This window comes from Acipenser ruthenus, chromosome 26 (assembly GCF_902713425.1).
Source record: "Acipenser ruthenus chromosome 26, fAciRut3.2 maternal haplotype, whole genome shotgun sequence".
Lineage (NCBI taxonomy): Eukaryota > Metazoa > Chordata > Actinopteri > Acipenseriformes > Acipenseridae > Acipenser > Acipenser ruthenus.
In genome coordinates this window covers 1,212,501-1,236,199 of record NC_081214.1, presented here as the reverse complement: position 1 = coordinate 1,236,199, position 23,699 = coordinate 1,212,501, and the positions used below count along the sequence as shown (strand labels likewise).

Below are 23,699 nucleotides of genomic sequence, written 5' to 3'. Positions count from 1 at the left end.
CAGGGAAACATAGGGAGCTTTCATTGTATAATACAAGACATCCTAGGAGAAGGGCAGCCCGTTTATAAACACGTAACAGATGCGGTATATGTGTTAGTCCCGCCCCCTCATATCAAGGGCTAGAGTTAGCTTGTTTTGTTTTGTTTTGTTTTTCGTTTAAGGGGAGATGTCTCGGCTCCTGACACTTGCAATCAGACACAAGCTAATGAAACTAACGGTTTCCAAACCAAGGCAGGTCTGCCTGCACTCTGAGAGGCTGGATCTATTTCTTTCACCATTCCAGCCCTCCAGATACTGACCTGCCGGTGTTTCAGGTCAGCTGACTTGATTAGCTTCAGACACCATGCCTCCCCTGGACATCCACGATCATGAACTCTTCTTTATACACCTGCCATCTCCGGGGGGGGGGGGAGTTTGGAGGCAATTATTTTCGAGAACAAAACAGAATGTGGCCATGTCTGCTGCCACACACACACACACACACATCTCTCTCCCTCTCTCTGAAGATTGTCTGTTGGCTGTAGGGTAAGATCAGTCATAAAGGGAATCATTTTCTCTGCTGACTCTCAGGATACCACCAAGGCCGCTGCTCTGATCTGGTTAAGAGTGTGATACAGATCCAGGCTGAGTTTCCTTACTGGACATAACCTGCATCCGCCTGCCTCACCTCGGGATTTGAATGTGCTCCACTGAGTCACCAGCCCCGGTTACAGGAGAGCAGAGGGGAGAGAGACAGAGGGAGAAGGAGATAGAGAGGGAAGAATCGCACAGGAGCTGCCAGGATAAACAATCAAACGCATTAACGCACAGGAGTCGAGCTGATCAATCTATGTATCCATTTGCACTCCGCAGACAGACATGTGCTAGCCAGTGGACTCCCTCCCTCTCTCTGTCTTCCTCTCCCTCTCTCCCTCCCCAGCCCTCTCTCAATCTCCCCCATCCCTCTCATTCTCTTTCTCCGCTCTCTCTCCTCTCCTCTCTCCCCCTCCTATCTCTCTCTCTCTCTCTCTCTCTCTCTCTCTCTCTCTCTCTCTCTCTCTCCCCCCCCCCCCCTGCCTCTGCAGTGTTATTTCTGCCGGCTCCCTTGTAAGTTAACTGTGATATTAGAGTTTCTAAGCTGTTTTTGAACTGTGGGGCTTGAATCGAGGCTTCCCCTTATTTCTTGTGTATTATTAAGATTCTGTCCCCCGTCAGGCTCTTCCTCAAACTGGTTTTGATCACAGTGTTTCGTGTGAAGTGATACTGAATGCTTCACCTCACCAGGTTATTGACCATTTCTATCGTTTCGTGTTTTTCTCCTGGTTTGTTTTTTTTTCTCACTCCTCAACAATTTTGTACATCTATAGAATGAGAGAGAGAGAGAGAGAGAGAGAGAGAGAGAGAGAGAGAGAGAGAGAGAGAGAGAGAGAGAGAGAGAGAGAGAGACAGACTCCCTACAACCCATATCACACTGAAATGCGACTTTGCTTCAGGAATGTCTGCTCCACATGCTTGGAATTAAATGCTTGTTGTGAATATGACGAGTAGGGCGCAGGCTCTTCACAAGGGTGATAACACAAGGGATGTAATTGTTCATGTTATGAAAAGCATTATAACGTCTAGTTAAATAAGATCAATGAAACAGGGTAGCAGTCTAAACGTAACGTCATTCCTATTTGCTACAAAGTCTCCGATACGAATTCATTTCAGAAGGCGGTAGAGGGTGTGCTAAGGGTCGCGGTTGTACCATGCTGACCGCGGGCTCGGGTAACTGTCTCCAGCGCCTGCCCCAGTGTTTGTGAATGCAAGACGAATGGGTACCCGTATTAGCAGCGCACTAATCGCATCCATTTGCCTAAGTGAATAGACCTTTTATTGATCAGTTTAGAGCATTTAATAGATGCAAGGCATTAAAAAACCGAACCCCTTGTGTTTAATGGCTCACTCCCTTCATTAATCAGCGCCGATGCCTTGGTGTCTCCAGGCATCCTTTGCAAACGCATAGCAGTCACGTGGACTCGGCTCCTGCTCGGTGTGTTGCATTACTGTAGCTGCTTTTTCAATTCAGCTCATCTGCATTTTTAAGAAGCGCCGCGTGTTCTTATCACGCTTAATCTTGGCAAATAAACGTCGCTGTTATTAATGCGTGTGTTTAAATGCCGTTAATACGGGACCGCAGCACTTGCTTTAAGCGCGGCTCTAAAAGCACTCTCTCTCTCTCTCTCTCTCCTCTCTCTCTCTCTCTCTCTCTCTCTCTCTCTCTCTCTCTCTCTCTCTCTCTCTCTCTCTCTCTCTCTCTCTCTCTCTCTCCCTCTCTCATGAAGGCTTCGTTTCTGACACTTACTTAACACTGATAGCGGAGTGTATTAAAGCGAAATGTACAAGCACTCCGTAAGCCGATGACTTTGAATGTTTTCATTTAAATAAACAGAGCCGCTGTCACAGTTACGATGATTTATCCCTCGTGATGTTATTTCTCTTGTAGAAGCGCGGTATCTCATTATAACTTATCGGAGACCGACATGTGATTCCTGAGCACTGAAAGCACAGTGTGGTCTTTGTGTCCTTGTGCTGAATTTGATGGAGACTCTTCACAATACCTTTTTTTTTAATGAAAATTATTTTAAATCTGACCAGGGTTGCAAATCCCGTACATAGTGACTATGACTGCAGGGTCATGCACAAGTAGGCTTTTATTGTGTCTTGTTTTAATGACGTCTCTCTTTTTTGCCATTGATTTGTATGATGTCATTTCTTGCCGTTTTCTCTTGCCAGGACCACCCTTTGAAAACGAGACGGAATATCACACGGGTTCTATCCGGGTTAAATAAATACTGTTGCAGTTGAGGGAGACCGCAGTCCGGTCTCTGAAGAAGCCCACTCACTCACTGCGCACCCCGCTGCTTTAGCAGTGCTAGCGGGTTTGTATCGTACCATTTCAAGCCAGGTACTTTTCAAGTCAGGCTGTAAAGAGAACCCATTGCCGCTGAGTGTAAAGTATTTACCAGCCTATTGAAGGTCTCTCTTTGCAGCCTGGAAGAGCAAACTCTGCATTGAGTAAAAAAAAAAAAAAAGCAATCGACAAAGGCAATTGTTTAGATATGCTTTTGATTTACTAAGAAAGAGATCAGTAAGATCGTAAAAGGAAATCTCAAAAGCAATCATGTTCTCCTCCGCTTTAAAGCAGCATTTCCCTGCTAGCCTGGGCATTATCACCAGTCCTGTATGGGTTAAATGAATAGCCTGTCCAGGAATGACAGTCCTCTGCAGCCCCGGTCTTCCCCGGTCAGTCTGCCGCAAGCCTGCCCTGGAGCACTTTTCCTTCTTGCCAGATTTACTGATGTGTTGTTCCAGTGCCAATTAAAAAAACAAACAAAAAAATAAGAAAGAAAGACAAGTGTTCATGCATTTGTATCAAATACAAGTCCTAGCCTTTAAACTTGCCCGTATTATCGGGTCTCATCAAGGAAGACGTGTTGCACGTGTTCTAGAACATTTCCTCTGCAATAGAAATATCTGTTTTGCAATACTGAAGAATTTACAATAAATCTTATTTTTTACTGTTATTAAAAACCATAAAACCATACCGAACCGAAGTGCGATGGGCAATACTTCCAATTTAAACATCAACTATCATAAAAATAAACATTACATATTCTTAAAGATACGTTGTGTAGTAACTGAAAATCCAGCAGAAAGATCCCAGCGCTTTGAATAAAAGCAAGGGACCCGGTTTGTGAGCATTTTTAATAATTCTGCACTCGTTCCTGTATTAAAAAGAAATACTACGATAGTTAATCTTTATTCAGGATAAATAAATAAAATAAGAGTGTAGTACAGTTTAGTACCAGTGGATTTTACAGGGATGGAAATAAGACTCCCATTGCATAGCAGTGTGATCCATGCTTGGTTTCACTACGCGTTTAATAAGACACGACTGAGCTTGTTGCAGACCTAATCAAGCTCGTAGTAAAACCTGGACTGGATGAAACTGCTGTGCGATATCAGTGTTTATTTCCACTCCTGTATTAAACACTCACTAATCGTATGTTATGTAAAGTATACATCTTTAAATAATTAATAAGATAATTATATAGCTTCGGGTTTTACCAAAAACACCCCCTTCCCCTAATAAAAAAAACAAAACAAACAGTAGGCCTTTCAAGGGTCGATATTTACAGACTGCGGTATGGTTAGTTCTCAGAAACGGAGAAAAACCGTCGAGCAAACTTACCAAGTAAAAATACAAAAGACGGTAAATACGAACAGAACTCCTTTCTGTCGAACTAGTTGGCCTATTGTAGTTATCTAATTATGAACGGAGTTTCCCTGTAGGTTTTTATATAAGGAGCCAAGCGCGTTCTTCCTCACGTATTTATTTATGTGCGTTTATGTGTTACATGTAAAATAACCCAATATTTTATAGTATATTATTAATACCCACAAAAATATTCTCTTGTTTGTTTGCTGATGTGTTTGTTTGTTTTCAGTGAATTTATTTCATGTTTATTTATTTTTTTACTTTATTATAACGTGTTTCTGTTTAATATGGGTCGCCATACCTCTCTGTGCTTTAACAGTGCTTCACGTATGCTTTAACTGGCCTTTATTTACAAGTTGCTGTGCTTTTACAAGGATAAACTTTTATAAGAGACTCTGTACACCACAATCTATGATTATAGCACTAAATTGCACGTCATGGTATTTCAGAGTTTGTTTTTTTGAAGACAGTGGAACTATAGCTCCTGGCTGTATGATACGCATTAATCAACACATAGACGGTTATTGTGTGGAATGCAGCTCTGAGCTATCCGGCTAATCATTTGCTAATGTGATTGTTTGTAGCAGGGTCTGCATCACGAGCAAAGCTTCTGTCTTGCTGTCCAGTGAACGAAGCGGCTAATGTATGCAAATTGCATTCAAAATCTGTGCAAAACTTAAGCAGGCATGTTGATGTGCTGTAGGAGGCTCAGGGTCATGGGGACGGGTGGGTGGTTAGTTAGGGGGATGGAACTCCAGATGACCTTGGTGGTTCGGGTGCTATGGGTCAGTCAGATGTATCAACATGCATTCAGTTCTGTAGCTACATGCCTTAGCTGACCGCCTCTATGGTAGCACTGAAGAGTCGACTAGTGACCGTCGATCTCCTAGTGGACTGACCGCACGTCACGTGACTGTGAATGCTTTGTGAAGCGTTTGGTTTCGGTTCAAAACCGTGAACATAGAAATGTCACATTAACAAATACAAACGGTGTTACGAACAGCAGCCTACAGAACCTGCACAAATAGAGCTCCAGACGATAACAAATACAGGATTGATAGATAGATAGATTTTTAAGGTGCGGCCAGGCGACCTAGTCAACTATTTCATAAGCACCCGACCCGGTCAAATGCGTAGTCTTTCTACCCGTACTATCTCCGGGGCCTCTTTTTTCACGTTAGAAAAAATCAGTGCAGGAAAGCAATACAGGCAAGTTTGTTGCCTTTTTTAGTTCTGAAAATGTGAACTATTATACCATTAAAACTTAGTGTGAATCTTCATCCCTGACCTTGCATCGAGGAGTCGAAGCCGCTTTGCGTTGCAGATGTACTGACCTATTCCCACACAGAGCACAGTAAATGAAAGCATGATAATTATACAGTAACTTGTTGCTACTAAGTTGTGACTAATTATATTGAGTTAAGTGCCACTAAAGTCACTGTAGGTGGTGGCTATTGAACATGTGGATTGGAGGAAGTTATGTGATTAATTCAATATGTAGAAATGCTTACTGGAGTACACTATTAACCCCGTCATAAAAAGAGAACTCCAACTTACAGGTGACATTATTATTATTATTATTATTATTATTATTATTATTATTATTATTATTATTATTATTATATAATACAACAACAATAGTAAAACACTGCAGTAAGATTCTTAAACAGCAGAGAGCGAAGTTAAATGTTTGCTGAAAGCAGATTCGGCAGTGCATGGGCTCATGTGCCTAACTGTCTTCCCAGCTCGCTGAAGTAACTCTGCATGCAGGAAGTTAAATCCAGCCTCTGAAAACCTGGTGCAAGTGAGCGAAACAGACTGCAAAGGGCTGGGGTTTCAGGTGGCTGCACAGATGACCTTTAAATGAGTGGCACTCTGTAGAATAAACGAGGGGCAGGCGCAGTGTCAGGGGGGCTCACTGAAGCAGGAACAGCTTTGGCGCTTGAATCCTTAGACAGCTTAATAAGGGTATTTTACCAAAGAGGACATTTAGTTACAGCGTTGGTTAAAAGCCATATATCTACCCTGGCAGCAAGCTGATGAAACCATTAGATTTGCTTTTGTGTCTCCCTGGATCCCGAAACAATGAATCTCACCTGTGCAGTTTATATATCTATGCAGTTGATTCTTTCTTAAATACCTGTTAGGTGTTATTGTGTATCACTGGAACATGTAGATCCTGTCGTAGTTAAGGGATGCCTGGAGGGTGTACCGGGAGCTCTTTCAGATAACATCTGAGATGTAGGCTAGGTTTTTATACCTGCGAAGGTGGCGGATGTCTCTGAGTTCACGTGATGTGTCCTCAGGTTATAGTTATTTCATTATAATGACAAACAAGTCAGTTATGTGCTGCTTCTGCACTGAGGCAGCTGAATCGTCATTCATAGACAGGGCGGAATGCGAATGGGAACCTTTGTGACGTCTGACATTCTAATCAAGAATCTGAAGCCCAGTAACATTGAATGGGAGAGATTCCACTTAACAGAAAATAAAAACAGTTATAATATATATGTATTTTTACACAGCTTAAGAACAGCTTTTGTCTGAAACGTCCTGAAATAAAATGATTTTTTAATCAATATATATATATATATATATATATATATATATATATATATATATATATATATATATATATATAGATTAAAAAAAAACCAAACCAAAACAAAACAAACAAACAAAATCAAAAACAAACAAATAATTAAGAAAAACGAATTATGCAATTTATTCAACTGGACAGCATATAAAATATCACAGGGAATGACATATCCTCTCCCGGGTCAAATGCAGCATACACATTTTTCAATGCATGTATTTATTTTTTATTTTTTTCAGTTTTTACATCATATGATTAAAACGCTTTGACCTTCAAACCCCTTTCTGTAGAACATCGTGAATTCGGAATTTAATGAATCTGGGAAAGCACGCCCTAGAACAAACTGGCCTCACCGCAATTCATTCAAAGTGTTATTTTCACGAGAAAAGCGAGGTTAAACTGGAAAAAAGGTTAACATCCACTCTGTTGTAGCTACTGTAAACTGCCCATGCAACACGAGTCTGCAGCCACTACTCTGCGTACGTGTTCGTCAATGCCAGCACTGTTATGGCCGTTAGGAGGCGTGGTCAGAACCCCTTGGGGGCGGGTTTTAAGCGTTGACGTCAATGGGATTGGTTACATGACGAGCCCCAGCTCCGCCCCGAGCGGGTCGGGGGGGAGGGAGCGAGGCTGAGCTGATCCCACGTGTGACGATCGCATTCCCGGCTCAGTAATATTCTCTTAGCGGGGCTTCGCTTAGCTTCTGCTCTGTCTGTGTGTGTGTTTGTTAGTTACTGCCTATATAGTTGGGTTAGAATATGGAGGGAGACGGGAGCCAAGTAACCTCTGGAAGTCCAAATGACTCGCAACACGACCCGGGGTAAGCAGGCAATGGCACTTTATAATAATAATAATAACATTGATAAAAATAAATGACAAAAAGCAGTCCCAGTGTTATCATGCATGGTTTGTTTTCTTCCGGATTCATTTAAGTTACCCCTTTGTTTGATTTTATTAGTAAAAAGGGCCTGTCCTTTGCTGTACTGTACTGCCAGACTGGCAATGCACATACACCGCTGTCTCTCTCTCTCTTTCTCTCTCTCTCTCTCGCTCCTCTCTCGTTTTCCTTAGCTAGCTTTTGTAAGTAGTTACACGTCAAAATGGCCGATCTGACATCTGGGCTCACTTCTGGTGTGTTTTCTTGTTCCAGTAAAATGTTTATCGGCGGCTTGAGCTGGCAGACTTCTCCAGGTGAGAGACTTTTTTTTTTCCCTGGCTTATTATGAGTACCTGTTTGTTGAGTTTGATTTTGCAAGCGATCGGACCTTGTTGTCTCTCGCCTCTCCAGCGATCTTGCGTGTATGCATGTCTGTGTATCTGTGTGTGTGTATGCATGTGTGTGTCTAGTATTACTAGCCTAATGCAATGTGTGTGTGTGTGTGTGTGTGTGTGAGACAGAGAGTGTGCCTGACTGCGCGCAAGGTTATGTTGATTGCCAGCATTAAAGTCCTCTATTTGTCCTCTGTTTCCATCGCGGGCTGCTTAAAAAATAAAGACATACCCTTTTACTGAATTTTCTTAATATTGCTTCTCTTCTGTGTTTTTTTCCCCCGCAGATAGCCTTAGAGACTATTTTAACAAATTTGGGGAAATTAGAGAATGCATGGTAATGCGAGATCCTACAACAAAACGCTCCAGGTAAGAAGATGGGCTTAGTTTTGTACTTTTTTTAAAGGTTAAAGTTAGCGCTATGGCAAAATATTAGGTTTAGGAAAACAACAACAACAAGAACCTAAAAAATGGCTTGTTTATTTATGTGCCAGGGCAAGCACTCGCACTGTTTGACATTGACTCGGCAGGTTCGATAACCATTCCTCGAAACTACAGCGGATAAAACAAATCGCATTTTTTTCTTTCTTAAAATACAGGCAAGACTTGAACATGCATATATATTATAAACGTTCTCAGTATGTTATTATATTAAAAAAGAAGGTAATTGTCTTATGACAACACGATAGACCAGAACAATAACGCGAGTCTGGCAGGTGGAAAAGGGCGTCTGTCTGGAAACCTTGGTGTCCAGCACTGTTTACGTGTCTCTTAATGTGTGTTTATATTTGTCATCACTTTCTGTTTCTTTGTTTCATTCCAGAGGTTTTGGGTTTGTCACGTTTGCCGACGCAGCCGGCGTCGATAAAGTGTTAGCGCAGCCCCATCACGAACTGGACTCCAAGACGGTATGTGTGCATGTTTTTTTGACGGTGCGGCGTTGTTATTGGCGTGTCCCCTTTTGCAGTGATGTGCAGTGAACTTGTGTGCGTGTGACTGTGTCATTAACTCATTTAAAGGGCCAGCGTACCCGTTATGGCCGTCCTGTAATAATATGAAACACTGTGTGTATTACCAGAGACCGAAACGTGTAATCTTTTTAACCCGTTCGCTGCCGGGTTATCCTTTTTATTTTTAATTGAACAGATCAAAATCCGCATTTTGACTGTTCATCCTAAACTAAGATATCCGAACGGGTCAAAATACTGTACTGTGCACAGCAGCAACGTGAAATTGACACTAGGTGATAACTATTTAAGCCACACAGACATTTTACCATTCTTAATATAAGACACCCCTTTAAAATGGTGTATAACGTCTATCTGCGTTTGTCTGTTTTTGTTTCTTAATCCTGCACTTAATTTGTTTCATAATTTGATGGCGTGTTGTTTTTATTATTATTATTTCGATTACAAAATGTATGAATCACTGCTAGATGCGTAAAACGTTTACCTGCACCGCGACATTGACAAAAATAGGGCAGAAATGTAATACAGTAATTTTTTTTAAAAGCGATCTACGGATCTCCCTGTGCTCGCCGTTGCGTGAATGCTGATGAGAGGTTGTGTTACACGGTGTTCCGATTGGACACCTTGCGGTTCAGCTTGTTCCCCCACACAGGTGTAGCCAAGCCCAGACCGCTCAGTACCATGGAGTGTGTTTTCAATAACAAAAAAATAAAATAAAAAATAATAATAAAAAATAGGTGTTTACAAATATACAATTGTATTTATGAGCGAAATCATCGCATTTAAGAATTGCAAAACAAATAATTATTTTTCTGTGCTATTTTGTAGTTTGTGAAGTTAACCCCTACTTTTAATAAAATAAAATAAAACTTAAACCAGACACATCTCATTAAGCAGTTTTAAAAAAAACAAAACAAACCTGTGCATGGGGTGTGGAAAGTTTGAAGATATTTAATTGGACTATAAATACTGCGATAAAAATCAGTGCCATTAACCCAGTGTCCTTTTCTATAGTATTTCTCTGGACCTTTTCCATCGTCTGTGAATGGCACTGTGTCCCGTATTCCAGTCTGGAGTGTCTGTGAATAGAATGGGAGTGCAGTGCGCTGCTGATGTGAGGCTTGCATGAGCATGTTCTCAATCCCACTGATTTATTTACAATCTATATCTACTTCCCTAATAGCAGCATAACATACTCGTTACTTAATGATTTGTCATGTTAAAGACACTGCACTGCTTTATACGCTCAGACGGGTTACCTCCTTGCGCCCCTGCACCCATCTTAATGCGTTTTGTGGCTTTTGTTGGGACTTCATTTATTTAGACTGTTCAGTCTAAAGTGTAATTTGCGAATCTGAAACGCCTCTTGTGGTGTGTGGGTTTTTAAATATTTTTTAGGGGGGATATTTTTTTTATTTTTTTATTTTTTTTTTATTTATTTATTTTTTTGTTTGGTGAAATGAGATTTTGACCTCAAACAATCACGCAAACGGTATGGGAGAAAGACCACACTGTTTGTGCACAACCATGCTGTCATGAGAGGAGAGAGAAAAAAAAAAGAATGTGCTTCTCTGGGGTTTGATGTCCCCTTCCTTGTGGGTTTGCAAATAAATCTCAGTGTTTGTTTGTCACACATCTGTATGTGTGCAGATTTATTTATTGTTTAAGAAAAATATATGCACTAATAAATATCTTTTAAAATGTATAAATGCATTTTTTTTAAAAAACATATTTGATGTAAAAGTCACCCGCACTCTTTTTTTGGAGAATACATTTAAAAACACAGTGACCTCTCGCTGTCCCCCCGTTTGTGTCGTTAACCTCACAAGGCAATTGCATCCTGTAGCCAGTGCGGTGATAGCTTGAGCTCATGGCTCGTGTTCTCATAAGATTAAAGGGTCTCCCTGAGTAGCTGCTGCAGAGTGTCACCTCTTCCATTCAAAGCCATTTCTTATCTAAGGCTAATATTGAGACTGTGTTAAAGCTGACAGGTAGTTGCACATGGAGTTACACCTGCGCAGCAGAAAATCCATCCTCGGGGGGCTGTGCCTCTCAACTCCGGTCCTCATGGGACTGCTGCACACTCCAGGTTTTAGTTTCAGCCAGGATCTAGTTTTATTTTATGTTATTTAATGTTTTAATTGTGAACTACAGCTTTTACAATGTATGTAAAGGCAACCACTACTGGCTAATGCTGTAGGAAGTTATTCACCCCACTGTAATGCACATGTTATTAAAATGCCTCACTAGAATGTTCTGTTTTACAGTAATTAAGTGAAATATTATTATTATTATTATTATTTCTGCTTTCTGTTTACTCCTTTTATATGTCCATTCTGATTTAATCAGAAAGCAGGCATTGCTGTTATTTATTTGTATTAGTATTGGTATTATTATTAGTAGTAGGATTAGTGTTTGTGTTCTTCATTAGTTTTGGGTTGTTCACATTCCCTGCAGGTAGATCAGATCCAGTGACACAGGCTTAAAGACAATACCTTGTTTCATTCAGGCCAGGTGCACGCAAAGTGAACTGGGACTGTTGAGCGGTGAACTGAGGTCCAGCGTATGCTGATGGTTTTAATTCACCTCAAAGATATAAATCCCGAAACTCAAACTCCTAAAAATGGCATTGCTGGCATTTCTTATCCAGTAACACCTGCATGCAATCTGTTGAAGGTTATGTAGGAAGACAAAGAGCTGGAGTGGGCCCAGGCTTTGATGACGCCGCACGGAGTGTGTGTGTGATGCAAACACAAGCACCGTGTGATGTAGGGAGCTTCATTTTGTTTCATTTGTTGGTGGACAAAAGGGAGCTTGTTTCAGGTCCAGGTGTGTGGGTTGCGATGGTTCTGCAGAGGAAAATGAATAGAGGGAATGCCAGGGACCTGCTGCCCTCACCTATTATAGGCATATCGCCTGCTGCTTTTTAAGCGCAGTCTCTGCCCACGGCGACTGTGTTTCTCTAGGTTATGCCTCGGGGCTAAATGCTGAAATGGATGGAGAGCCCTGCTAACGACCTGGTTGCAAACTGTATGCGCTGTTTATTTATTTATTTTTATTCAACATTTCCTGTCGGATTAGAAGGGTAATGAACTTGCAAACCCCCACGAGCTGGAAGGTATCGCTGTTTGAATACATTTACATAGTGTGAATATCATTGGGAACCCTTGTTTAAAAACAACCCTCTTTCCACGGTTTGCTTTTTTCAAGTCTGAATTTTATTATCTGCAGGGGTTGCACGTCTTTGGCGCCCTGGAGAAACCTGTTTTTATTTTATTGTTAATTCTATAGTTATTCCCTGCTGTGGCAACAACTATGTAGGCCTGTGTTACTAAGACAACTTAAAATGTATTCATATGGTTTCAAATCAGACAGCACCCTTACTTCCCTCACTTACTCTACTCCTAGTAAAACAGTCAGGCATTGATCAAGTGTTTAAATACTAGGTGATTGTGCTTTTTTTTTAATATCTGAATTACCGGCTGTCCTTGTCAGGAGGGTCATTTTTGTATCTTATTTATTCAGCCAGTCAGCGTTGCTGAAATGGTTTGGAAGTAATCGCAAAGGTTTATTTATTTTATTTTTTTCCCCTTTCGCACCGTGCATGAAAACGTATCGCTCCTCTTCATGTGTTATTGATTAGGGCTCACGAAGTGTAAGCTGGCAGGCTTACAGATATGAATGAAATTCTAATTGGGTGCTGGCAGGAATCATTTACAGAACGCCTCGCATCCTTTACTACAAGCTATTTCAGCACATGTCAGATTTAGTACTGGATGATCATGTGTTTATTTTAACACTTGGATGGTGGTGGTACGGGGGAGAAACCAGATTGAACCTTATTATTTTGAGTGTTGTGATTATTAATATCTCTCTCTTTTCTCCCTCCTCCTCCTCCTCTCTCTTCTTCTTTGACAGATTGACCCTAAAGTTGCCTTTCCCAGAAGAGCCCAACCCAAGGTAAGTCTTCCATCCTGCAGAATGTGTTTCATTTCTTCTGTGCATGTTGGAGGCCTCTTAGCAAGTTATTACGGCAACGTTGGACACCTGTTTAGCCGTAAAAAATAAATAAATAAATGTATAGAGTGTTTTATTTTTACATAATGGTGGGTGTTCCCTACAGTCACCCGGGACACCTTGGAAAAAGGTGATCCAGGTTTATCCCGGGGAGCAGACTTTTAAACACCTTGGAAATAACCCAGTGGACGTGATCGGTAAGGGTGTTTTTTCTGTGGCAGCACAGAGAGAGGTATTGTTAAGAGCCAGTTCAGGTTTCAAACTGGGAATTGGCAGTGGAGTTTCTCAAAGCTCCAGCACATGGTGTATTAGGGGAGTCCGCATATGGCTGTGTAACCACAGGAGATCTCCTTTTGTGTGAAACTGGCTTTCTTAGTTTTGTGATTTTAACTATTTCCTTAGGGTTTCTTAAAATGGAGAAATCATGAGGCATTTTCATTTGGTTTCTTAAGCGTACCTATTATTATTATTATTATTATTATTATTATTATTATTATTATTATTATTATTATTATTATTATTATTATAAGGAATCACGACACGTAGGTTAAGCCATGTCTTGAGTCCTCTTGGCAGCACCATAAGCTTAAGTTCAAGCTCATTAGCAAAGAAAGGGTTTTTTATTTGTTTTAGTGTTACGCAGACAATGTGGCTTTCACAGGATCTTCAAGCAATAGGATTATGGCAGCTAGATTAGTGTTGCAGGGGCTTCGCTTTGTGCGCGTTTCATTTTACTTCCTAACATCCAGTCCCAGACTGCTTGCGTTCGAAATCTGTTGAGTGTATTTATTGCACATTTCCTTTTTTTTTGGACCACCTTCTTTTTAAGAGGTGATTCGTAACCAACTGGCGTGAAATAGAAATAAACGAACATCTGCCTCTCCCGTGAATCCCTTCTGTATTCATTAGAAATGGTTAAAGACTGGAAGAGAGAGCGCTGTGTATGCTCTCGTGTGACTCGTTTAGAAGCAGGTTTGACTGTAAATTAACCCTTTTGAGGCACAAGGGACATATACGTGTCCCACAAACAAAAAAAACTCTTTTTGCAATGAGGGGCGCGGAACAGGGTTTCAAATGCACTGACAGGTCAGATCTGGTGGGTCATCCAAATGGTCCTCCTCGTGATGCTCGAGTCGCTCTCAGATGTATTTTAAAAACAAGAACAAGAAGCGCTCGGTTCCTTGTGTACCTGAAGGGGTTTAATCAGATAAATATATTGATATATAATCCACATGTGGGCTGTCTCTCGTCCTGCTCTTCTCCGTAGTGTACCCGCTTATTGCTGACACTTCATGTTTCCGAGCTCAGCTGTACTTTCTTTTTTTGCAAACCTTATCGTGTCTTAACATGTTTTTAATTAGCTGCAGCAACCCCCTCGCTTTGCACGGCGATCAGGAATAAAGGGTCATTATTGAAAGATGATGAGCAGCTAATGTTTTTTTTTTTTTATTACCGGGGAAGCACAGTTGCATTGCTTGACCGGTCTGCTTCAGCTGCTTGCTCATTACAGATTCATGAAGTTTCATTTTACCATTCAAGTAGAGTCCTGTAATAACCTCTATGTTGTCTTTGTGCCGTTGCAAAGCCGGTCTAATTATTGATCTCAACAGATTTGCAGCTTGTTCCGGAAGCCTGGTTATTATTTAAAGAAAAGTTAAACTGAGGTAATGAAATAATCATTAATGCATTTCACTGTGTGTGTGTGCGTGTGCGTGTGCGTGTGCGTGTGCGTGTGTGTGCATGTGGTGTTTCCATACGGAATCATGTTTGATCTTTCTTATCTTTTCTTGACAATGGCACCGGCCGTGTTCAGGAATAGAGAGGGAGAGGGAGACGGCTGCAGCAGCTATCGCAGCACAAACTGATGTCGAGTGACATTAATGAGGCGACTAGGCGGGCAGAGGGAAAGCAAGGTCGCGGCACAACCAGATCTCTAACACACCACTCCCATGGAGGGGATGCAGTCCCTGCCCAGCAAGGTCGCGGCACAACCAGATCTCTAACACGCCACTCCTATGGAGAGGATGCAGTCCCTGCCCAGCCTCCTTAGTGGTCAGCAGCCTGCAGTCACCCCCTTCTAGTCTTGTAAGATTGCATTGTAATATACCAATGCTGTTCAGGTCGCCACTGTAAAAGAGCACCTGTGTATGTTCTTGATGGATATTATTTCTTGCCTAAATAAAGGAATTGTTTATTGCTTTGTTGGGTTAGATTTGCCTTCTTCCTTGCATGCTCCGCTGCTCTGAACCTCTTAAACCTCCTTCCTACCCCTCTATTTATCGGATGTTTCAGTAGCTTTAATTGAGAGGTTTAGAAATCACCCAGGATGGGGGAAAAAAACGCTGGCGGGAATTCAACAAGACCCACAACACCCGCCCAGCCCCCTTTCCCCAAGTTTATTTTTGTTGTTAGCCGCAGTGTTTTACTTTGGCCAGCAATTTAAAAATCTCTGTGCCGTTGTGCCTCTTCCGCAGGCTGCTAGCCGAGGCATTCCTGTAGAGCAGGACTGTGGAAGAGTCTGGTGTCTGTTAACTGCACTCAGCCCTCTGCAGAGCTGTTCACACAGATAACGGTTAGTTAGTTGAAGGGTTTTTTTTCGTGGTAGGAAGGCCGTGGTTACCAAATGTGTATTTTATTCAAGCCTGGTGCTCAGAACAGTGTTGGTGTGTTACACAAGTTCTTGAGAACAGCTTGTCAGTTGATCTGTTTTTTTTTTTTTTTTTTCTTATTTATTATTGGTCACACCTGAAGACTGTGCAGCTGTGTAGGAAGTCATTATCAATGTTCTGGTACGCTTACCTTCAAGATTGATTGAAGTTCTTCAGATAGGCTGTACTTTATTTATTTATTTATTTATTTTTTTATTTTTTTTTCGTGCGCTCGAAGCAAAGTAGTAACTAGAAAACACCTTCCCGAGAAGGGCTCGGATTGTAATGAAACAAACAAAATGAATTGATTGCTTCTGTCGCTGTTATTTCAAAAGTACATTTGTTTGGTAAATTGGTGCCATTTCCTGTTTTCAGAGTACCAGTAAACAATTACTTAATGTGCTTTTTATTTTATTTAAAAAAAAAAAAAAAAAAAAAAAAAATGTAAAACAAGGGTGACCTGTTTTAAAACATAAGCAGAAGAGTTTGTGTTTTTGGGGGCTGGAAGCCTGGGCTCTGTGTGGAAATTACACTGTTTGTTAAATAGGTAACGCTTTAAAAAGAATCCATAATGAATTCCAGCTGAATGCCACAGGAATAACACCTGAAAGTCTTCTGCACTTCCTCTCGCTTCTGAAGTCATTCATTTAGAATTGAGCCCTGTTAATTCAAATGGATTTAGTTACCTTTGTAACAAATGAAGCTGATCACATGGAGTAGAATTGGGCATGTTCTTGTGCTTCTGAAACGCTGCCCCTTTGTATTCCCGGGTCAGTCGCTCCTGTTGGTTCTCAGCTCCGTGCTGTAGCAGGGAACACTTTGTTTTTTTCGAGTCCTGTCCTAAGCTCGCCTTGCCTTTTTCATTCCCCCTGAGGCGTTGAGTACTGTCGAAACTCCACACTAGTTGCACAGTTTGTCCAGGCTGTGCTGCCCAGCGCTGTAGGCTTGCTTGGTACCCTTGCTTTCTCGTTGCCCTTTGAAGTGATTGCTTTGCTCTGCTTTGCAAAGTACATTTGAATATATATCTGTTTTGTTGTTTTTTGGTTTGCTGAGTGACTCGATTTTGCTTTCCATTCCTCCAGTCAGTTTATTTATTTAGATTTGTTTTGCTCCAGGGCACACTTCTGCCAGGTTTGTGTTTGCTGGGCTGGAGAGCGGAGTGCTGTTGGGAGCCCAGCTGAACTGTTTATTGGGACTGAACGTGGCTAATGATGGACAGCCCTAAACGACTCCCCCTCCCCTCCCCTCCCGCTGCCTGCAGCATGAGAAATCTGATGCTAAAATTAGAGCCAGCAAGACTACCGGCACACAGTCACGAGCAAAACAAACAAACGTGACCACACCTTTACTGGTTTCCTAATGGGTACCTTGGTATTTAATTCTGCCAACAGAAATGATGACGCTAGATACTGCAGAGAGCTCAAGTAGTATAGGAAACAAACAGTATCCCCACTCAAAACAGCTATATTCATTTAAGACTGCGGACATAAATTACTTTTAAATAAAGACTTCAGCGTCTTTGTCTTGAACCAGCATAAGCAACATAACTCTGTAACGGCATAGCCAGCTGTGAACTAGGACAAGCAATTGAAATGCGTACGGGTTTCTGGCAATGTAATATGAGAGTGTCTCTGTTGTACAAGGTGCCATTGTCCATGTATTGAGAGGAACTGTTTTTACTTTCCCAGGTCAGAGTCAGCTGTGTGTGTAAAAAGTAAACAGCTTTCTGGGTCATTCACTGACGTGTGTGTGTTTGAAAGGAGTGTACAGAAACTGAACGTTGTTTGTGATGTACACAAGAGATTTAAACGATTTTAAAAATCCTTCTTCAGCTGTGTAGAAAAAACAAAGTAACAAACAAAATGATCCTCATTTTTTAGTATAGATTCCCTGTTAATAAACAGCAAGCTAAAACCACAGGGTATGTAGTTTAACATTGCATCATATAACATGAGAAACAAATGTACTGGGTAATTTTGCACAGTAGTCAGCATTCAGCACTCATATCTTTCCCAGCTTTAAATAATTATCTGTGGTTAGTACTTTGCGGTTTTGTTGCTTGTCAATTAAAACCGTTCTCTGTTTTCAAAGGGATAATCGGCAAGGCTTTAAATACAAAATAATGAAATATATATCTTATCTCTCTCTATTTTTCTATCTAATATATATATATATATATATAATTTTTTTTTTCTGTATCATTATTTCCATATTTGATTATTTGTTTCACTTTTGCTCGGGTGCACCTGCAAGCACTCCTGTATATTCATACCCCTGTGCGACCTTAAACAGGAAACTGCACAACACTGTAGATTCCTTCCATGCTGTGCAGCTGGCATTAGCCACAGTGTGCTGGTAGCAAGCTCAGGCGTGTCTCATTAAACTCCTAGTAAAACCAGGAATGCATGAAGCTGCTCTGCAATAGGAATCTTATTTCCATCCCTGATCTATTTCCCCACTCTGATTGGCCGACTCAGGTGATTTCCCAGGCAATGAAATGAATTATAACACGTTTGGAGACGGGGGCCGGAGGTGCAAATGTGCCTTTCACAAATACTGTCTATTACAGTAATGCTGAGGGACTGGCATGGAGCTGAAGTGACAATAACACCTCATTGCAGAACCATAACTGAAAAACCAACCACGCCAGTATTAAGCCATGCAAAAAACTGCTTGGGGCAGACGTGGTTTTTATATAAGCCTGGCATTGTGGCTCCCATTGCCCTGTGTAAGTGCTAAATGCTAACCTGGTTTGTCTAACACGGTTGACAACATGACTCTGTGTTGGGTGGATGATGCCGTTTATAGAAAGCTAGTGGCATTTAATGTTGTGCTCCCCTCCATTGTGCTGTGCCTTTTGAAAGCGGGCCAAGTTTAGTTTTTCTAGGCAGTGGGCACTTTAACAACTTTCCGTTTCCCTCGTGGAACTCAAAGACTTGGCTTGCTTGAGTCTCTTGGGTAGTTTCACCGGAAAGCAAGCCCGGAATTGGAGTTTGAATTCTTCAGCTACTGTGCCATGCTGCCTGCAGCATACAGCATGCATTGCTGCACTGTGTTGTGTTGGAGTGAAATTGGGAGGGTTTCTTTTTAAATCGAAAATTCAAGTACCACTCATCATTATGTTTTTTTTTTTAATTTCTTTATTTTTTTTTTATATAAAGCCGGTCAATACGAGTTTTACGGGCTAGTAAATCACAGAGCGCATGTTAATGACAGATCGTTTAATTGACAGGCATCGCGGTGTGGCACTGGATCACACACTCCAGAAGAGCGAGAGGCACTTCCCTGGGTTTAAAAAGTGTAACCACAGAGAGGGAATCGTAGGGTGTCGGAGGAATGGCATTGCGCTCCATACCAGCTGCATTTGGGCTCACCTTCCTTCCTTCTGGGTGATGCATTCCTAGTGTCTCTAAAGAGCGAGGGGGGGGGGGGGGGGTATCTGGTCGTTGCAGGGGGATTTGTCGTTATGACAGAGGGGTGGAGACACTTCTTCACACAGAGAGCGTTAAGGGGATGGAATAGGCTACCTAGTCATGATGTTGAGGCAGAATCACTGGGAGCCTTTTAAGAGCCGGCTTGACAAAGTTCAAGATCAAGCAGCTACTAGGATATGGAAGAGCTTAGACGGGCCGACTGGCCTCCTCTCGCTTTGTACATTCGTGTTGTTCTTGTGTTGTTTGATTCTGCACCCGTCGGCCACAGCCCTGTTTATGCAGCTCCAAGCATTTTTAATACAGTTTGAGGATTTCTGTCTGCAACTGAAAAACACAAGTAAGCGAATGAAACTGGAGACTGAAAGTGGTTGTTCGTGGTGGAGTGTGTTGTGAAGCCGGGTGTCTGGAAGGGTTAAAGGTGCTCATTTGTGTAAATTGAGGACATGCTGGTCCTTTGTGATGTATCAGGTTTTCTCCCCCACAATGGAGATCATGAGTCAGGCATACAGGCCCCCTTATTTAGCAGAGGAGGGAAGGCTGTATCAGTCAGTGTATTCTGTTTATACACCAGGGCACTTTTATTAGTTTCATGGATTGGAGGATTATGAGGGCGGACTGGTGTCAAAATGCTTGGAAAAAGGCAGTTGAAATATTATTTTAAGTTCCAAAAAAAGCTTACAAAAAAGAAAAAAAAAACAAAGCAGACCCAGTACTGCTGTCCTATGGAGGGGATTGTGATGTCACACTTTTTTTATAAAATCCAATATATAGGCAGTCCACCAATCTGTGACTAATCACGACAGGAGCTGTGCAGTAAGCAGCTGATTCCTTGTCCAGCCAGCGCTGTGCCAGCACCCTGCTCAGTGGTTCTCTTCTCCTCAGTCTGTGTCCTTGCAGTTTCCTTGAGCTCTCGCCTCCAACAGCGTTGCTGCTGTCAATCAGGCTATCAGGGACTCATCCACTCGCTGATTGTTGGTAATCAGGCCCAGCACGGCAGTGCCACGTCAGCACAGATCAGACACAGTTTACCCTTCCCTGTGTCAGCGAGGAACAGACGCTACTGTATGAACCTTGAAGAAGTAATCCTTTATTGGCATTAAAATCCTGAGGTTGTACAACAAATATTTTTTTTTCCGATCAAATGCTCTTGCTGGGCTCCTTAGAAGATGCAAAGTAAGATCAAGTGATCATTTAACAGTTGGCCATTTTTTGTTTAAAACACAGTCCTCCTTCCTCATTGAGGGGCTGTTCTGTGAATGGCAGTGAGCTGTGCTGTTGTGCTGAGTTTTTAAAAGGCTGTGTTAGCAGTCCTTAAGGGGTTCCATTCTGAAAAGTGCACCCCGCATCCCCCTTCTCCGAACGTACTGAAGCGGGAGCGCGTGCCGCTCCACTCTTGTTGTCTATTTTGAGCTGTGACCTTCACGTGACCTTTATCCTGTGGTGGTGTTCCGTGCTGTTTGTTTTTGGCATGCTCATTTTGAGTGATTTGAAATCCTTTTAAGATGCAGATACTGCTGCTGCTGCTGCTGCTTATAAAGTTCAGTTCAAGTGGAGACGGGTGTGTGTGTGTGTGTGTGTGTGTGTGTGTGTGTGTGTGTGTGTGTTTTCTGAATGCCGTGTCCCGACACTTCCTGTAAATGCTGTCAGCGCTGGCCTTGCATGTAAAGGTTGGCTTGAGCCAGAAGATCATAATGAAGGTAATATTTTAAACTTTGGATCAGACAGCCTGATTAAAGGCTGTTAGTGTTTTAATGAGCTGGGAAGGAGTCTAAATTAGGATAGGAGGGCTTAATTGGTCTAGAGGGGAGCTTTCCAAAAGTTTATCGTTGGACCCTGTGGAGGGAGGGCTGGGGGGCTTACACACATAACTTTCGGTTAATGACAACTTTTTGCAGGCAACCGAGAGGTTGTTAATAAGCAGCATTGACTGTACGGAACGGCATTGAAGGCTTTGTATTAATTTCAACCCCAAAACTAAAGTAATCCATTCCATTGCATGTATGTGTGCTCTGTGACAGACAGAGAGAGCTTCTGTTCTCCTCGGGGCAGCAGTGTGGAGTAGTGGTTAGGGCTCTGGACTCTTGACCGGAGGGTTGTGGGTTCAAATCCCGGTGGGGACACTGCTGCTGTACCCTTGAGCAAGGTACTTTACCTAGTTTGCTCCAGTAAAAACCCAACTGTATAAATGGGTAATTGTATGTAAAAATAACGTGATATCTTATAACAATTGTAAGTCGCCCTGGATAAGGGCGTCTGCTAAGAAATAAATAATAATAATAATAATAATATATAGATATATAGATTTTTAAAATAATCCAATCTTAGTTTTGCTGAGTAACGGTTCAACCCCCTTACCGTGCAGTTCACGATGCTTGTACTAGCATTGGATGGAATGTGTTTATCAGGGAAGAATTATTTTAAACATGGTAACTGGCAGTGGTTTTAATTTCAACCCCAAAACTAAAGTAATCCATTCCATTGCATGTATGTGTGCTCTGTGACAGACAGAGAGAGCTTCTGTTCTCCTCGCACTGAGCAATGAATAAACCAGGGAAGATTAATAGCCGTGCAAAAGCAGTAAATGAAAGTTGATTTATTGCTGGTATAATCTACACGCCGGTGCAGCCTGTGGAATTAAATACAAAGCCTTCAATGCCGTTCCGTCTGTCAAGGGAGGCAGCTGACGAATATTACATTTTAACAGGAATTCGACAAAGTAATTAAGAGAGTAAAAAACATGCAGGTTGGTAAATTCTTGTCTATTTATTTATTGAGCCGTCGAGGGCGATCAAGTAAAGTGCCGCGTTAGATTATTATTATTATTATTATTATTATTATTATTATTATTATTATTGTTATTATTATTTGTTTATTTAGCAGACGCCTTTATCCAAGGCGACTTACAGAGACTAGGGTGTGTGAACTATGCATCAGCTGCAGAGTCACTTACAACTACATCTCACCCAAAAGACGGAGCACAAGGAGGTGAAGTGACTTGCTCAGGGTCACACAATGAGTCAGTGGCTGAGGTGGAATTTGAACCGGGGACCTCTTGGTTACAAGCCCGTTTCTTTAACCACTGGACCACACTGTTAGGCAGAACGGAAGAAAAGCACTGTTTTTTTGGAACAAAGTTGTTATTTTACAGAAGTCAATTAGATACAGTGTTTTTGTTTTTGATGTCGCTTTTATAGAAAGGCTGTAAGCAAACAGCGTATTTATTTATTTATTTTTTACATTCAGAATGAACTCAGGGATTTGCTCTCTGGTTATGGCTTTGAAAGAAGGGAGCGAGCAAACAAACTTGCCTCTGTAAAGGGCAGATGGAGGCGAGACACCTCGCAGTTTTAACAGAGCTTAAGAGCGCTGTGTACACTAGCGAAGGGCTTCGTTCCGGGTCAGACTCTCTGCTAATGTTTAATCTGAGGTGATACAGCAACCAGCTGCAAACAGTTTGCAGGTGTTTTTTTAATAGTTTTTAAAATTTGCACTCGCTGAAGTGCTCCGGCCATGAACTTTCAGGCTGGTTTTCTTTCTTTCTTTCTTTCTTTCTTTCTTTCTTTCTTTCTTTCTTTCTTTCTTTCTTTCTGTGTTAACAGTTTCGGGTGGCTTCACAGACCTTGGGTAGCACTAACCTTGGACTAACTAAAGATCCCTGCATTCTAGATCAGTGCTTCTTGGGATCCGTGAAACTGTGTTTTCTACTTTTAAGCTAGTGTTACTGCGCTGTGAAGCAAGTCTCCTTGAAGAACTGAATTTAAATGTATTAATTGTGAGGCCTCAGCAAACAATATGAAAGGACTGCCATGCGGCTGTATAGATATCTCCTTTTCGTAAGAACTCCTTTTAAAGGTTGTGTAAAAGTCCTGGCACCCTGTGTCTGTGCGTGCAGCCCTGTCTGCTGGAACCTGTGCCACAGGTTTACAGTACTTGCCATCTCTTTGTCGCGGGTCTCTTGTTGTGTTTGTTTGTCATTTTCTGGTCAAAGCAGGCAGGCCTGTGTGACGTGGGTTTGTTTTCGTTGCTCTTCATTTGAAGTGACAGCATTCCAGCGGACCCTGACTTGCCTGATCAGTTAACTGGCCTGTCCCACTGGAACCCGTTCCAAGGAATCCGGAAGCTGTTTGACTTGGGAGTCTTTTAACATTGCTTCACCGTCAACCTCCTGCGGACACTTTGCAGGAAATGTGCCATGAAAAGAATTGAGAGCAGCTTTCACTTATTGAGTTTTTATTTAAAGAAAGTTGGACAGGCTGCAGGGAAATATCTCTTCCTAGGGTACCGAGGTGTAAAAATGCAAATTACCAGCATTTATTTGCTTTCAGCTTCTCCGCGTTCTCCGATATTAAACAACAGCTCTCCGCGTACCATTTTCTCATTCCTTTAAAAAAAAGGAACATTAAGAAAACTCCTTGCAGCCTTCTGCAAAGAATGAAGTAATAATAAACGACCTGCGAGGAACAAACTCTCTTACTGTCTCCCAGGTTGGTACATTATCTCAGGATTCCTGTCGGCGCCAGTGCTTCT

General features: G+C 41.8%; 1 protein-coding gene across 10 annotated transcripts in view; it reads left to right on the top strand.

The window, feature by feature from the left end:
* Window positions 1–7,436: 7,436 nt before the first annotated feature.
* The window catches only part of msi2b (musashi RNA-binding protein 2b), a 158,973-nt gene continuing 142,710 nt past the window's right edge, over window positions 7,437–23,699 (top strand). For 7 of the 10 annotated variants that reach the window (XM_059001223.1, XM_059001221.1, XM_059001219.1 and 4 more), the window contains exons 1-5: window positions 7,437–7,656; window positions 7,987–8,027; window positions 8,393–8,474; window positions 8,929–9,013; window positions 12,992–13,033. In XM_059001223.1, the coding sequence (XP_058857206.1) occupies window positions 7,595–7,656; window positions 7,987–8,027; window positions 8,393–8,474; window positions 8,929–9,013; window positions 12,992–13,033 (312 nt within the window). In that variant the 5' untranslated portion in view covers window positions 7,437–7,594. The remainder of the gene's footprint in view (window positions 7,657–7,986; window positions 8,028–8,392; window positions 8,475–8,928; window positions 9,014–12,991; window positions 13,034–23,699) is intronic. The other 3 variants (XM_059001222.1, XM_059001220.1, XM_059001217.1) reach the window with 1 other exon arrangement.